The sequence below is a fragment of the Xenopus tropicalis genome, chromosome 5 (assembly GCF_000004195.4).
Source record: "Xenopus tropicalis strain Nigerian chromosome 5, UCB_Xtro_10.0, whole genome shotgun sequence".
NCBI classification, from domain to species: domain Eukaryota; kingdom Metazoa; phylum Chordata; class Amphibia; order Anura; family Pipidae; genus Xenopus; species Xenopus tropicalis.
In genome coordinates, this window is record NC_030681.2 from 163,735,725 (window position 1) to 163,753,260 (window position 17,536).

The 17,536-nt window shown below is 48.8% G+C and overlaps 1 protein-coding gene across 2 annotated transcripts in view; it reads right to left on the reverse strand.

The window, feature by feature from the left end:
* LOC100497305 (T-cell differentiation antigen CD6) overlaps nt 1-17,536 on the reverse strand; it is a 57,282-nt gene that overhangs the window by 17,480 nt on the left and 22,266 nt on the right. For both annotated transcript variants that reach the window (XM_031901986.1, XM_031901985.1), the window contains exons 5-7: nt 8,529-8,582; nt 8,213-8,326; nt 4,040-4,123 (exon numbers count right to left, since the gene is read on the reverse strand). In XM_031901986.1, coding sequence (XP_031757846.1) covers nt 4,040-4,123; nt 8,213-8,326; nt 8,529-8,582 — 252 coding nt within the window. The remainder of the gene's footprint in view (nt 1-4,039; nt 4,124-8,212; nt 8,327-8,528; nt 8,583-17,536) is intronic.

Sequence of the window (17,536 nt, forward strand, 5' to 3'; positions counted from 1 at the left end):
AGGCAGACTATGAAGACCTACTGAGAGGTTTGGTGTCTATTGAGAGGTTCAGAAATGGATTGGACAGAGAGGCAGACTATGAAGTCCTACTGAGAGGTTTGGTATCTATTGATGGGTTCAGAAATGGATTGGACAGAGAGGCAGACTATGAAGACCTACTGAGGGGCAGACTATGAAGACCTACTGTGTCTATTGATGGGTTCAGAAATGGATTGGACAGAGAGGCAGACTATGAAGTCCTACTGAGAGGTTTGGTATCTATTGATGGGTTCAGAAATGGATTGGACAGAGAGGCAGACTATGAAGACCTACTGAGAGGCAGACTATGAAGACCTACTGTGTCTATTGATGGGTTCAGAAATGGATTGGACAGAGAGGCAGACTATGAAGTCCTACTGAGAGGTTTGGTATCTATTGATGGGTTCAGAAATGGATTGGACAGAAAGGCAAACTATGAAGACCTACTGAGAGGCAGACTATGAAGACCTACTGTGTCTATTGATGGGTTCAGAAATGGACTGGACAGAAAGGCAGACTATGAAGACCTACTGAGAGGTTTGGTGTCTATTGAGAGGTTCAGAAATGGATTGGACAGAGAGGCAGACTATGAAGTCCTACTGAGAGGTTTGGTATCTATTGATGGGTTCAGAAATGGATTGGACAGAGAGGCAGACTATAGAGACCTACTGAGAGGCAGACTATGAAGACCTGCTGTGTCTATTGATGGGTTCAGAAATGGATTGGACAGAAAGGCAGACTATGAAGACCTACTGAGAGGTTTGGTATCTATTGATGGGTTCAGAAATGGATTGGACAGAAAGGCAGACTATGAAGACCTACTGAGAGGTTTGGTATCTATTGAGAGGTTCAGAAATGGATTGGACAGAGAGGCAGACTATGAAGTCCTACTGAGAGGTTTGGTATCTATTGATGGGTTCAGAAATGGATTGGACAGAGAGGCAGACTATGAAGTCCTACTGAGAGGTTTGGTGTCTATTGGTGGGTTCAGAAATGGCTTGGACAGATAAGGAGACTATGAAGACCTACTGAGAGGTTTGGTGTCTATTGAGAGGTTCAGAAATGGATTGGACAGAAAGGCAGACTATGAAGAACTACCGAGAGGTTTGGTATCTATTGATGGGTTAAGAAATGGATTGGACAGAAAGGCAGACTATGAAGACCTACTGAGAGGTTTGGTATCTATTGAGAGGTTCAGAAATTGATTGGACAGAAAGGCAGACTATGAAGACCTACTGAGAGGTTTGGTGTCTATTGATGGGTTAAGAAATTGATTGGACAGAAAGGCAGACTATGAAGTCCTACTGAGAGGTTTGGTGTCTATTGATGGGTTCAGAAATGGCTTGGACAGATAAGGAGACTATGAAGACCTACTGAGAGGTTTGGTGTCTATTGAGAGGTTCAGAAATTGATTGGACAGAAAGGCAGACTATGAAGACCTACTGAGAGGTTTGGTATCTATTGAGAGGTTCAGAAATTGATTGGACAGAAAGGCAGACTATGAAGACCTACCGAGAGGTTTGGTATCTATTGATGGGTTTAGAAATGGATTGGACAGAGAGGCAGACTATTCTCGGTGCCACTATTGGAGCCAGAAGCAATTCAACCCCGCACTAAGGCTCTGTTTTGCTTTTTACCCAGCCAAATCTTGCCCCCAGATCAGGAATTCAATAGGAACCCCTGCTTTGAGGCCACCGGGAGCAACATACCTAGGGGTTGGGGAGCAACAACGTGAGCCACTGGGTGGAGATCACTGCGGGAAGACTATTGATTTCATGCCAATACCCCAAGTATTTCATTCAAACAAAATCATCATTCAGACTAATAAATGTTTTGGTGTTACTGACCCGACACCCAAATGAGCTCATTATTAGGGGAATCCAGGATTCGGTTCGGGATTTGGCCAAGATTCTGCCTTTTTCTGCAGGGTTCGGCCAAATCCATTCCTCTGGCCGAACCGAATCCAAATCCTAAAAATCACATGACTTTTTGTCACATAAACATTTTTCCCATTTTCCCCAGATGTATATATGCTAATTAGGATTTGGTTCGGTATTCGGCCGAGTCCTTTATGAAGAGTTCAGGGGTTCGGACGAATCCATAAAAGTGGATCGGTGCATCCCTACTCGTTATGCCTTGGTCCCATGGAAACATTTCCCGGCATATTGAGACCCGGTATTGTGTCATTTCAGGTATAAAAATAAAGTCTAGTGATTCAAATGTCCTCACAGATATTTGCCCCGGCTGGGGGTAGAGTAGGCGCCCCACTAAATAGACCCGTGTGGAAGTCGCAGTAACGGATACACTTTATGGCGCAGACACAGTAGATGCTTAGTAGGCGCTTAATGGTGCACTATGAGCTACACTGAGCAAGCGTGGAAAACATCTGTGGTTGTTACTGGGTGAGAAATGAACCAATTGGAGACAAGGTTTGGGGTGGGATGTAATGACACAATATGGGGTCTAAATATCAGAGGAAATATGTGTCATGTGACTTATTGAGATAACATTTGGGGGTCCGAGACAATAACACTTGAAACAATGCTCTTCTAATGAAGTATCTGGGATACTGGCATGGAATAAATATTACTGCTTGGGTAGGACATGACTGTGTGCGGATTGGTAGGATTTAAATGGATATGGACTGTATCTTATGCACCGTAAGTTACCGTGAGTAACTGCCATAAAGTACTGAGTGAGTGTGTGAGTGAGTGTGGGAGTGAGCGTGTGAGTGAGTGTGTGAGTGTGTGAGTGAGTGTGTGAGTGAGTGTGTGAGTGAGTGCGTGAGTGAGTGTGTGAGTGAGTGTGTGAGTGAGTGTGTGAGTGAGTGAGTGCGTGAATGTGTGAGTGAGTGAGTGTGTGAGTGTGTGAGTGAGTGTGTGAGTGTGTGAGTGAGTGAGTGAGTGTGAGTGAGTGGGAGTGAGTGGGAGTGAGTGAGTGTGTGCGTGTGTGAGTGGGTGAGTGAGTGTGTGAGTGAGTGAGTGTGTGAGTGAGTGAGTGTGTGAGTGTGTGAGTGTGTGAGTGAATGTGTGAGTGAGTTTGTGAGTGAGTGAGTGTGTGTGAGTGTGTGAGTGGGTGAGTGAGTGGGTGAGTGAGTGTGTGAGTGTGTGAGTGAGTGTGTGAGTGTGTGAGTGAGTGAGTGAGTGGGAGTGAGTGGGAGTGAGTGAGTGTGTGAGTGTGTGAGTGGGTGAGTGAGTGTGTGAGTGAGTGAGTGTGTGAGTGAGTGAGTGTGTGAGTGTGTGAGTGTGTGAGTGAATGTGTGAGTGAATGTGTGAGTGCATGAGTGAGTGTGTGAGTGCATGAGTGAGTGTGTGAGTGAATGTGTGAGTGGGTGAGTGAGTGTGTGAGTGAGTGGGTGAGTGAGTGTGTGAGTGGGTGAGTGGGTGAGTGAGTGTGTGAGTGAGTTTGTGAGTGAGTGAGTGTGTGTGAGTGTGTGAGTGGGTGAGTGAGTGTGTGGGTGAGTGAGTGTGTGTGTGTGAGTGTGTGAGTGAATGTGTGAGTGGGTGAGTGGGTGAGTGAGTGTGTGAGTGAGTTTGTGAGTGAGTGAGTGTGTGTGAGTGTGTGAGTGAGTTTGTGAGTGAGTGAGTGTGTGTGAGTGTGTGAGTGGGTGAGTGAGTGGGTGAGTGAGTGTGTGGGTGAGTGAGTGTGTGTGTGTGAGTGTGTGAGTGAGTGTGTGAGTGGGTGAGTGAGTGGGTGAGTGAGTGAGTGGGTGAGTGAGTGTGTGAGTGAATGTGTGAGTGTGTGAGTGAGTGGGTGAGTGAGTGGGTGAGTGAGTGTGTGAGTGTGTGAGTGAATGTGTGAGTGGGTGAGTGAGTGGGTGAGTGAGTGTGTGGGTGAGTGAGTGAGTGTGTGAGTGTGTGAGTGAATGTGTGAGTGGGTGAGTGAGTGGGTGAGTGAGTGGGTGAGTGAGTGGGTGAGTGTGTGAGTGGGTGAGTGTGTGAGTGGGTGAGTGGGTGAGTGAGTGGGTGAGTGAGTGGGTGAGTCTGATAGAATAAGAAGTGGATCCAACAGAGAGTCTCACCTGGCTGCTTCCCCCGCACTGGAACCGACTCATTATATTCATTGGTTGGAATTGGACCCAATGCCGGTACTGGTACTGAGACACCTGGAGGGAGAAGGAGGAGCCATGTTACAGCAAATATTTACACAAGTACCCACAGTTCCCACATACCCACAGTACCCATGTACCCACAGTACCCACATATCCACATACCCACAGTACCCATGTACCCACATACCCACAGTACCCACATATCCACATACCCACAGTACCCACATACCCACAGTACCCATGTACCCACATACCCACAGTACCCACATACCCACATACCCACAGTACCCATGTACCCACATACCCACAGTACCCATGTACCCACATACCCACAGTACCAACGTACCCACATACCCACAGTACCCATGTACCCACATACCCACAGTACCCATGTACCCACATACCCACAGTACCCATGTACCCACATACCCACAGTACCCATGTACCCACATACCCACAGTACCCACGTACCCACATACCCACAGTACCCACGTACCCACATACCCACAGTACCCACGTACCCACATACCCACAGTACCCATGTACCCACATACCCACAGTACCCACATACCCACATACCCATGTACCCACATACCCACAGTACCCACGTACCCACATACCCACAGTACCCACATACCCACATACCCACAGTACCCACATACCCACAGTACCCATGTACCCACATACCCACAGTACCCACATACCCACAGTACCCATGTACCCACATACCCACAGTACCCATGTACCCACATACCCACAGTACCCACGTACCCACATACCCACAGTACCCACGTACCCACATACCCACAGTACCCATGTACCCACATACCCACAGTACCCACGTACCCACATACCCACAGTACCCACATACCCACAGTACCCACATACCCACAGTACCCACAGAACCCACATACCCACAGTACCCACATACCCACAGTACCCACATACCCACAGTACCCATGTACCCACATACCCACATACCCACATACCCACATACCCACAGTACCCACATACCCACACACACACACAGAAGGAGTTTCTGGTAAAAGTCTGTAGCACAGATGAACTCCCTACCCACCCTGGCACAGACCCGCACAGATTAGCCCCCTCCGTCTCTCCCACCACTAATCCAACACACAGATCTGGGCACCTTATTCCAGCTCGGCCCGAGCCCCGTCAAACAAACTTCATTTCAAATAGATACAACCCGGGGCCTCGGGAAGGGATGGGAGGCCAGCGGAACCCAATGGGATCCCCACAGCCCTGCACCATGCCCATTGGGCCTTCTGCCCCCCCCCCCCCCGGTGCCACTGCACCCACTGTACCCAATGGGCATCTAATGTGACTCTTGTTCCAAATAAGCCAACAAGGCAGCAACCCTGCACTATTTGGGCACATGTCTACCAGTTGGGATTGGTTACACTGGGGAAGGGGCAGTTAAGGGGGGGTCACTATATATAAATATATAAGGGGGGGCAGTAATGAAATAGAGAAAGTACAGGGAAGAGCGACTAAGCTGATAAAGGGAATGGGCTCAGTTATGGGGAAAGGCTGGCCCAGTTGGGATTGGTTACACTGGGGGGGGGGGGCAGTTAAGGGGGGTCACTATATATAAATATATAAGGGGGGCAGTAATGAAATAGAGAAAGTACAGGGAAGAGCGACTAAGCTGATAAAGGGAATGGGCTCAGTTATGGGGAAAGGCTGGCCCAGTTGGGATTGGTTACACTGGGGGGGGGGGGCAGTTAAGGGGGGGGTCACTATATATAAATATATAAGGGGGGCAGTAATGAAATAGAGAAAGTACAGGGAAGAGCGACTAAGCTGATAAAGGGAATGGGCTCAGTTATGGGGAAAGGCTGGCCCAGTTGGGATTGGTTACACTGGGGGGGGGGGCAGTTAAGGGGGGGGTCACTATATATAAATATATAAGGGGGGGGAGCAGTAATGAAATAGAGAAAGTACAGGGAAGAGCGACTAAGCTGATAAAGGGAATGGGCTCAGTTATGGGGAAAGGCTGGCCCAGTTGGGATTGGTTACACTGGGGGGGGGGGGGGGCAGTTAAGGGGGGGGTCACTATATATAAATATATAAGGGGGGGCAGTAATGAAATAGAGAAAGTACAGGGAAGAGTGACTAAGCTGATAAAGGGAATGGGCTCAGTTATGGGGAAAGGCTGGCCCAGTTGGGATTGGTTACACTGGGGAAGGGGCAGTTAAGGGGGGGGGGTCACTATATATAAATATATAAGGGGGGGCAGTAATGAAATAGAGAAAGTACAGGGAAGAGCGACTAAGCTGATAAAGGGAATGGGCTCAGTTATGGGGAAAGGCTGGCCCAGTTGGGATTGGTTACACTGGGGGGGGGGGGGCAGTTAAGGGGGGGGGGTCACTATATATAAATATATAAGGGGGGGCAGTAATGAAATAGAGAAAGTACAGGGAAGAGCGACTAAGCTGATAAAGGGAATGGGCTCAGTTATGGGGAAAGGCTGGCCCAGTTGGGATTGGTTACACTGGGGGGGGGGCAGTTAAGGGGGGGTCACTATATATAAATATATAAGGGGGGGCAGTAATGAAATAGAGAAAGTACAGGGAAGAGCGACTAAGCTGATAAAGGGAATGGGCTCAGTTATGGGGAAAGGCTGGCCCAGTTGGGATTGGTTACACTGGGGGGGGGGGGGGCAGTTAAGGGGGGGTCACTATATATAAATATATAAGGGGGGGGCAGTAATGAAATAGAGAAAGTACAGGGAAGAGCGACTAAGCTGATAAAGGGAATGGGCTCAGTTATGGGGAAAGGCTGGCCCAGTTGGGATTGGTTACACTGGGGGGGGGGGCAGTTAAGGGGGGGGGGTCACTATATATAAATATATAAGGGGGGGGGGCAGTAATGAAATAGAGAAAGTACAGGGAAGAGCGACTAAGCTGATAAAGGGAATGGGCTCAGTTATGGGGAAAGGCTGTTCGAGCTGATTACAGATTATGAAGTGCAAGCCTTTGGGGTAAGTTCAGTTCCTGCTTCAGCATGTTATACAGAAACCAATAATCATGACATTTATAATCTCTAGATCAGGGTTTAACCCACTGAGTACTGTTTGGTGACATTGGGAGATCTGATTGGATATGAGAGTGCCCATCCCTCGTGGGAATCCATAAGGTACAAGGATAGGGGGACAGTGACAGTTCAATAGGAAATGTGTGCAGTCTATTAGACATCAGTCCGGGACTTCCCCTGGTTACAGGCCCATTGGCCAATGAGTAAGTCAGAGTCTGATGGGTTGGAGATGGCCCAATGGACCTGATTATAGGATATACAGATGGGCTAATAGGATATACAGTTGGGCTAATAGGATATACAGAGGGGGCTAATAGGATATACAGAGTGGCTAATAGGATATACAGAGGGGCTAATAGGATATACAGTTGGGCTAATAGGATATACAGAAGGGGCTAATAGGGTATACAGAGGGGCTAATAGGATATACAGAGGGGATAATAGGGTATACAGAGGGGATAATAGGGTATACAGTTGGGCTAATAGGGTATACAGAGGGGCTAATAAGATATACAGAGCGGCTAATAGGATATACAGAGGGGCTAATAGGATATACAGAGGGGCAGAAAGGTAAATGTGTTTATCATTGTAGGAATAAAGGGAAATAGTGGAAACGTTGGTTACCTGACCATTTGTTCTGGGCCATAATGGGGGGCTCACATAATGCCGAGAGGGGCAACGAGGGGCTCTCGTGGGAGATTCCTGCAAAGAGATCACAGGAAGAGATCACAGCTTGTTTGGGTTTAGGAATTGAGCCATTTCTGTAACTTTCTACACTGAGGCCCAGAATGTGGGAGGAGCCTGGGGGCGGGGCATTTATTAATTATAGGTAAAAGCCTCTCCCCGTTGCCCGGCCTTTCATTACTTTGCTGCAACTTTGGGACAATTCAGTTCCTACGGCGCAGGTCTCGAATGACTTCAAATAAAATACAATTATTCAGCCAATGGGAAGCTTTGGCAGTGGGAAGCCATTTTCCCTAAAGGGGACCTGTCACCCTTCAGCCAATCAGACGCAGGATTCCCCCCCCGCCCCCGAGCACATTAGGGAGGCGGCAATGATGCTTATTGGGCCCAGCAGAACCTTACTTTGCTTTCTGCGCAGTTTCCAGATGATCCATAAGAGCCCAGGAACCAATAGCAGCATCAGTGCCAGGAGCCCCGCCCCCACATACAGCAGAGGCACCTGGATCCCAGGGGCTGCTGGGAAATAACAGGGAGAAAAATTAGAAATGTAATTTATTTGTGAGGAAACCACAATGTTCCCCTGACTGGGAATCCAGCAGATTCTGTGGCTTCAGTGACTTTTTTTGCATCTTTCCTCACTTTATACAGTTCGTCAATTCTATTTTGTACTAACGACCTCTTCCAAATGAAATGACCCTATAGTTTAATGAATACTCACATGGGGTTTGTAGTGTCTCTCCCTGCCGAGTTGTTGGTTCCACCACCAAGGAACCTGAAATGAGAGGGCACAGAATGGCAGAGAGGATACCGGATATAGCGGATATAGCGGATATAGTCCAGAGACACAGAATGGGCACCCTAACGGTCACCCGAGAGTTCCGGAAGCAGAGAATGGACAGTTGGTGGAAGCCAATGGGAGAGAAGATACAAGTTGGAAGGAAGGAGCCCATAGCATGGAGGGGAACCCAACTGGAGCTACTAGAGACCAAACCAGAAACCTATGAAATTATTTGTTTCAAGCAGATCTTCCAATTATGTTTAAGGTTCAGCACAACTGTCAGGTGCAAAAAAAAAATTGCAAAGGTGCCAATATTTGTTATGGTGGTTGCGTAACAGTAGGGGGAGCTATAGGAAGGAGAGGTAATAGTATTGTGAGGGGGGGGTGTAACAGTAGGGGGAGCTATAGGAAGGAGAGGTAATAGTATTGTGAGGGGGGTGTGTAACAGTAGGGGGAGCTATAGGAAGGAGAGGTAATAGTATTGTGAGGGGGGTGTGTAACAGTAGGGGGAGCTATAGGAAGGAGAGGTAATAGTATTGTGAGGGGGGTGTAACAGTAGGGGGAGCTATAGGAAGGAGAGGTAATAGTATTGTGAGGGGGGGTGTAACAGTAGGGGGAGCTATAGGAAGGAGAGGTAATAGTATTGTGAGGGGGGTGTGTAACAGTAGGGGGAGCTATAGGAAGGAGAGGTAATAGTATTGTGAGGGGGTGTGTAACAGTAGGGGGAGCTATAGGAAGGAGAGGTAATAGTATTGTGAGGGGGGGTGTAACAGTAGGGGGAGCTATAGGAAGGAGAGGTAATAGTATTGTGAGGGGGGTGTGTAACAGTAGGGGGAGCTATAGGAAGGAGAGGTAATAGTATTGTGAGGGGGGGTGTAACAGTAGGGGGAGCTATAGGAAGGAGAGGTAATAGTATTGTGAGGGGGGGTGTAACAGTAGGGGGAGCTATAGGAAGGAGAGGTAATAGTATTGTGAGGGGGGTGTGTAACAGTAGGGGGAGCTATAGGAAGGAGAGGTAATAGTATTGTGAGGGGATGTGTAACAGTAGGGGGAGCTATAGGAAGGAGAGGTAATAGTATTGTGAGGGGGGGGTGTAACAGTAGGGGGAGCTATAGGAAGGAGAGGTAATAGTATTGTGAGGGGATGTGTAACAGTAGGGGGAGCTATAGGAAGGAGAGGTAATAGTATTGTGAGGGGGGGGTGTAACAGTAGGGGGAGCTATAGGAAGGAGAGGTAATAGTATTGTGAGGGGGGGTGTAACAGTAGGGGGAGCTATAGGAAGGAGAGGTAATAGTATTGTGAGGGGGGGTGTAACAGTAGGGGGAGCTATAGGAAGGAGAGGTAATAGTATTGTGAGGGGGGTGTAACAGTAGGGGGAGCTATAGGAAGGAGAGGTAATAGTATTGTGAGGGGGGGTGTAACAGTAGGGGGAGCTATAGGAAGGAGAGGTAATAGTATTGTGAGGGGGGGTGTAACAGTAGGGGGAGCTATAGGAAGGAGAGGTAATAGGATTGTGAGGGGGGGTGTGTAACAGTAGGGGGAGCTATAGGAAGGAGAGGTAATAGTATTGTGAGGGGGGGTGTAACAGTAGGGGGAGCTATAGGAAGGAGAGGTAATAGTATTGTGAGGGGGGTGTAACAGTAGGGGGAGCTATAGGAAGGAGAGGTAATAGTATTGTGAGGGGGGGTGTAACAGTAGGGGGAGCTATAGGAAGGAGAGGTAATAGTATTGTGAGGGGGGGTGTAACAGTAGGGGGAGCTATAGGAAGGAGAGGTAATAGGATTGTGAGGGGGGGTGTAACAGTAGGGGGAGCTATAGGAAGGAGAGGTAATAGTATTGTGAGGGGGGTGTAACAGTAGGGGGAGCTATAGGAAGGAGAGGTAATAGTATTGTGAGGGGGGGTGTAACAGTAGGGGGAGCTATAGGAAGGAGAGGTAATAGTATTGTGAGGGGGGGTGTAACAGTAGGGGGAGCTATAGGAAGGAGAGGTAATAGTATTGTGAGGGGGGTGTGTAACAGTAGGGGGAGCTATAGGAAGGAGAGGTAATAGTATTGTGAGGGGGGTGTGTAACAGTAGGGGGAGCTATAGGAAGGAGAGGTAATAGTATTGTGAGGGGGGGTGTAACAGTAGGGGGAGCTATAGGAAGGAGAGGTAATAGTATTGTGAGGGGGGGTGTAACAGTAGGGGGAGCTATAGGAAGGAGAGGTAATAGTATTGTGAGGGGGGGTGTAACAGTAGGGGGAGCTATAGGAAGGAGAGGTAATAGTATTGTGAGGGGGGGTGTAACAGTAGGGGGAGCTATAGGAAGGAGAGGTAATAGTATTGTGAGGGGGGTGTGTAACAGTAGGGGGAGCTATAGGAAGGAGAGGTAATAGTATTGTGAGGGGGGTGTGTAACAGTAGGGGGAGCTATAGGAAGGAGAGGTAATAGTATTGTGAGGGGGGTGTAACAGTAGGGGGAGCTATAGGAAGGAGAGGTAATAGTATTGTGAGGGGGGTGTGTAACAGTAGGGGGAGCTATAGGAAGGAGAGGTAATAGTATTGTGAGGGGGGGTGTAACAGTAGGGGGAGCTATAGGAAGGAGAGGTAATAGTATTGTGAGGGGGGTGTGTAACAGTAGGGGGAGCTATAGGAAGGAGAGGTAATAGTATTGTGAGGGGATGTGTAACAGTAGGGGGAGCTATAGGAAGGAGAGGTAATAGTATTGTGAGGGGGGGGTGTAACAGTAGGGGGAGCTATAGGAAGGAGAGGTAATAGTATTGTGAGGGGATGTGTAACAGTAGGGGGAGCTATAGGAAGGAGAGGTAATAGTATTGTGAGGGGGGGGTGTAACAGTAGGGGAGCTATAGGAAGGAGAGGTAATAGTATTGTGAGGGGGGGTGTAACAGTAGGGGGAGCTATAGGAAGGAGAGGTAATAGTATTGTGAGGGGGGTGTGTAACAGTAGGGGGAGCTATAGGAAGGAGAGGTAATAGTATTGTGAGGGGGGGTGTAACAGTAGGGGGAGCTATAGGAAGGAGAGGTAATAGTATTGTGAGGGGGGTGTAACAGTAGGGGGAGCTATAGGAAGGAGAGGTAATAGTATTGTGAGGGGGGGTGTAACAGTAGGGGGAGCTATAGGAAGGAGAGGTAATAGTATTGTGAGGGGGGGTGTAACAGTAGGGGGAGCTATAGGAAGGAGAGGTAATAGGATTGTGAGGGGGGGTGTAACAGTAGGGGGAGCTATAGGAAGGAGAGGTAATAGTATTGTGAGGGGGGTGTAACAGTAGGGGGAGCTATAGGAAGGAGAGGTAATAGTATTGTGAGGGGGGGTGTAACAGTAGGGGGAGCTATAGGAAGGAGAGGTAATAGTATTGTGAGGGGGGGTGTAACAGTAGGGGGAGCTATAGGAAGGAGAGGTAATAGTATTGTGAGGGGGGTGTGTAACAGTAGGGGGAGCTATAGGAAGGAGAGGTAATAGTATTGTGAGGGGGGTGTGTAACAGTAGGGGGAGCTATAGGAAGGAGAGGTAATAGTATTGTGAGGGGGGTGTAACAGTAGGGGGAGCTATAGGAAGGAGAGGTAATAGTATTGTGAGGGGGGGTGTAACAGTAGGGGGAGCTATAGGAAGGAGAGGTAATAGTATTGTGAGGGGGGGTGTAACAGTAGGGGGAGCTATAGGAAGGAGAGGTAATAGTATTGTGAGGGGGGGTGTAACAGTAGGGGGAGCTATAGGAAGGAGAGGTAATAGTATTGTGAGGGGGGGTGTAACAGTAGGGGGAGCTATAGGAAGGAGAGGTAATAGTATTGTGAGGGGGGTGTAACAGTAGGGGGAGCTATAGGAAGGAGAGGTAATAGTATTGTGAGGGGGGGTGTAACAGTAGGGGGAGCTATAGGAAGGAGAGGTATAGTATTGTGAGGGGGGGTGTAACAGTAGGGGGAGCTATAGGAAGGAGAGGTAATAGTATTGTGAGGGGGGTGTGTAACAGTAGGGGGAGCTATAGGAAGGAGAGGTAATAGTATTGTGAGGGGGGTGTGTAACAGTAGGGGGAGCTATAGGAAGGAGAGGTAATAGTATTGTGAGGGGGGTGTGTAACAGTAGGGGGAGCTATAGGAAGGAGAGGTAATAGTATTGTGAGGGGGGTGTAACAGTAGGGGGAGCTATAGGAAGGAGAGGTAATAGTATTGTGAGGGGGGGGTGTAACAGTAGGGGGGCTATAGGAAGGAGAGGTAATAGTATTGTGAGGGGGGGGTGTAACAGTAGGGGGGGCTATAGGAAGGAGAGGTAATAGTATTGTGAGGGGGGGTGTAACAGTAGGGGGAGCTATAGGAAGGAGAGGTAATAGTATTGTGAGGGGGGGTGTAACAGTAGGGGGAGCTATAGGAAGGAGAGGTAATAGTATTGTGAGGGGGGGGTGTAACAGTAGGGGGAAGCTATAGGAAGGTGTATGGAGAGGTAACAGTATTGTGAGGGGGGGTGTAACAGTAGGGGGGGCTATAGGAAGGAGAGGTAATAGTATTGTGAGGGGGGGTGTAACAGTAGGGGGGGCTATAGGAAGGAGAGGTAATAGTATTGTGAGGGGGGGGTGTAACAGTAGGGGGAGCTATAGGAAGGAGAGGTAATAGTATTGTGAGGGGGGTGTGTAACAGTAGGGGGAGCTATAGGAAGGAGAGGTAATAGTATTGTGAGGGGGGTGTAACAGTAGGGGGAGCTATAGGAAGGAGAGGTAATAGTATTGTGAGGGGGGTGTAACAGTAGGGGGAGCTATAGGAAGGAGAGGTATAGTATTGTGAGGGGTGTGTAACAGTAGGGGGAGCTATAGGAAGGAGAGGTAATAGTATTGTGAGGGGTGTGTAACAGTAGGGGGAGCTATAGGAAGGAGAGGTAATAGTATTGTGAGGGGGGTGTGTAACAGTAGGGGGAGCTATAGGAAGGAGAGGTAATAGTATTGTGAGGGGGGGTGTAACAGTAGGGGGAGCTATAGGAAGGAGAGGTAATAGTATTGTGAGGGGGGTGTGGTAACAGTAGGGGGAGCTATAGGAAGGAGAGGTAATAGTATTGTGAGGGGGGGTGTAACAGTAGGGGAGCTATAGGAAGGAGAGGTAATAGTATTGTGAGGGGGGTGTGTAACAGTAGGGGGAGCTATAGGAAGGAGAGGTAATAGTATTGTGAGGGGTGTGTAACAGTAGGGGGAGCTATAGGAAGGAGAGGTAATAGTATTGTGAGGGGGGTGTGTAACAGTAGGGGGAGCTATAGGAAGGAGAGGTAATAGTATTGTGAGGGGTGTGTAACAGTAGGGGGAGCTATAGGAAGGAGAGGTAATAGTATTGTGAGGGGTGTGTAACAGTAGGGGGAGCTATAGGAAGGAGAGGTAATAGTATTGTGAGGGGGGGTGTAACAGTAGGGGGAGCTATAGGAAGGAGAGGTAATAGTATTGTGAGGGGGGTGTGGTAACAGTAGGGGGAGCTATAGGAAGGAGAGGTAATAGTATTGTGAGGGGGGGTGTAACAGTAGGGGGAAGCTATAGGAAGGAGAGGTAATAGTATTGGTGAGGGGGGTGTGTAACAGTAGGGGGAGCTATAGGAAGGAGAGGTAATAGTATTGTGAGGGGGGTGTAACAGTAGGGGGAGCTATAGGAAGGAGAGGTAATAGTATTGTGAGGGGGGGTGTAACAGTAGGGGAGCCTATAGGAAGGAGAGGTAATAGTATTGTGAGGGGGGGTGTAACAGTAGGGGGAGCTATAGGAAGGAGAGGTAATTAGTAATTGTGAGGGGGGTGTGTAACAGTAGGGGGAGCTATAGGAAGGAGAGGTAATAGTATTGTGAGGGGTGTGTAAACAGTAAGGGGGGAGCTATAGGAAGGAGAGGTAATAGTATTGTGAGGGGGGGTGTAACAGTAGGGGGAGCTATAGGAAGGAGAGGTAATAGTATTGTGAGGGGGGTGTAACAGTAGGGGAGCTATAGGAAGGAGAGGTAATAGTATTGTGAGGGGGGGTGTAACAGTAGGGGGAGCTATAGGAAGGAGAGGTAATAGTATTGTGAGGGGGGTGTGTAACAGTAGGGGGAGCTATAGGAAGGAGAGGTAATAGTATTGTGAGGGGGGTGTAACAGTAGGGGGACTAAGGAAGGAGAGGTAATAGTATTGTGAGGGGGGTGTAACAGTAGGGGGAGCTATAGGAAGGAGAGGTAATAGTAATTGTGAGGGGGGTGTAACAGTAGGGGGAGCTATAGGAAAGGAGAGGTAATAGTATTGTGAGGGGGGTGTAAACAGTAGGGGGAAGCTATAGGAGGAGAGGTAATAGTATTGTGAGGGGGGGTGTAACAGTAGGGGGAGCTATAGCAAGGAGAGGTAATAGTATTGTGAGGGGGGGTGTAACAGTAGGGGGAGCTATAGGAAGGAGAGGTAATAGTATTTGTGAGGGGGGGGTGTAACAGTAGGGGGAGCTATAGGAAGGAGAGGTAATAGTATTGTGAGGGGGGTGTAACAGAAGGGGGAGCTATAGGAAGGAGAGGTAATAGTATTGTGAGGGGGGGGTGTAACAGTAGGGGGAGCTATAGGAAGGAGAGGTAACAGTATTGTGAGGGGGGTGTGTAAACAGTAGGGGGAGCTATAGGAAGGAGAGGTAATAGTATGTGAGGGGGGGTGTAACAGTAGGGGGGCTATAGGAAGGAGAGGTAATAGTATTGTGAGGGGGGGTGTAACAGTAGGGGGAGCTATAGGAAGGAGAGGTAATAGTATTGTGAGGGGGGGGTGTAACAGTAGGGGGGCTATAGGAAGGAGAGGTAATAGTATTGTGAGGGGGGGTTGTAACAGTAGGGGGAGCTATAGGAAGGAGAGGTAACAGTATTGTGAGGGGGGGTGTAACAGTAGGGGGAGCTATAGGAAGGTGTATGGAGAGGTAATAGGATTGTGAGGGGGGTGTGTAACACTAGGGGGAGCTATAGGAAGGTGTATGGAGAGGTATAGGATTGTGAGGGGGTGTGTAACAGTAGGGGAGCTATAGGAAGGAGAGGTAATAGTATTGTGAGGGGGGTGTGTAACAGTAGGGGAGCTATAGGAAGGAGAGGTAACAGTATTGTGAGGGGGGTTGTAACAGTAGGGGGAGCTATAGGAATGTGTATGGAGAGGTAACAGTATTGTGAGGGGGGGGTGTAACAGTAGGGGGGGCTATAGGAAGGAGAGGTAATAGTATTGTGAGGGGGGGTGTAACAGTAGGGGGAGCTATAGGAAGGAGAGGTAATAGTATTGTGAGGGGGGTGTGTAACAGTAGGGGGAGCTATAGGAAGGAGAGGTAATAGTATTGTGAGGGGGGTGTGTAACAGTAGGGGGAGCTATAGGAAGGAGAGGTAATAGTATTGTGAGGGGGGTGTGTAACAGTAGGGGGAGCTATAGGAAGGAGAGGTAATAGTATTGTGAGGGGGGTGTGTAACAGTAGGGGGAGCTATAGGAAGGAGAGGTAATAGTATTGTGAGGGGGGTGTAACAGTAGGGGGAGCTATAGGAAGGAGAGGTAATAGTATTGTGAGGGGGGGGTTTGTAACAGTAGGGGGCTATTAGGAAGGAAGAGGTAATAGATTGTGAGGGGGGTGTGTAACAGTAGGGGGAGCTATAGGAAGAGAGGTAATAGTATTGTGAGGGGGGTGTGTAACAGTAGGGGGAGCTATAGGAAGGAGAAGGTAATAGTATTGTGAGGGGGGTGTAACAGTAGGGGAGCTATAGGAAGGAGAGGTAATAGTATTGTGAGGGGGGTTGTAACAGTAGGGGGAGCTATAGGAAGGAGAGTAATAGTATTGTGAGGGGGGTGTGTAACAAGTAGGGGGGAGCTATAGGAAGGAGAGGTAATAGTATTGTGAGGGGGGGGTGTAACAGTAGGGGGAGCTATAGGAAGGAGAGGTAATAGTATTGTGAGGGGGGTGTAACAGTAGGGGGGGGCTATAGGAAGGAGAGGTAATAGTATTGTGAGGGGGGGTGTAACAGTAGGGGGAGCTATAGGAAGGAGAGGTAATAGTATTGTGAGGGGGGGTGTAACAGTAGGGGGAGCTATAGGAAGGAGAGGTAATAGTATTGTGAGGGGGTGTGTAACAGTAGGGGGAGCTATAGGAAGGAGAGGTAATAGTATTGTGAGGGGGGGGTGTTAAACAGTAGGGGAGCTATAGGAAGGAGAGGTAATAGTATTGTGAGGGGGGGTGTAACAGTAGGGGGGGGCTATAGGAAGGAGAGGTAATAGTATTGTGAGGGGGGGTGTAACAGTAGGGGGAGCTATAGAAGGAGAGGTAATAGTATTGTGAGGGGGGGTTGTAACATAGGGGGAGCTATAGGAAGGAGAGGTAATAGTATTGTGAGGGGGGGGTGTAACAGTTAGGGGGAGCTATAGGAAGGTGTATGGAGAGGTAACAGTATTGTGAGGGGGGGGTGTAACAGTAGGGGGGGCTATAGGAAGGAGAGGTAATAGTATTGTGAGGGGGGGTGTAACAGTAGGGGGGGCTATAGGAAGGAGAGGTAATAGTATTGTGAGGGGGGTGCTAACAGTAGGGGAGCTATAGGAAGGAGAGGTAATAGTATTGTGAGGGGGTGTGTAACAGTAGGGGGAGCTATAGGAAGGAGAGGTAATAGTAATTGTGAGGGGGGTGTAACAGTAGGGGGAGCTATAGGAAGGAGAGGTAATAGTATTGTGAGGGGGGTGTAACAGTAGGGGGAGCTATAGGAAGGAGAGGTAATAGTATTGTTGAGGGGTGTGTAACAGTAGGGGAGCTATAGGAAGGAGAGGTAATAGTATTGTGAGGGGTGTGTAACAGTAGGGGGAGCTATAGGAAGGAGAGGTAATAGTATTGTGAGGGGGGTGTGTAACAGTAGGGGGAGCTATAGGAAGGAGAGGTAATAGTATTGTGAGGGGGGGTGTAACAGTTAGGGGGAGCTATAGGAAGGAGAGGTAATAGTATTGTGAGGGGGGTGTGTAACAGTAGGGGGAGC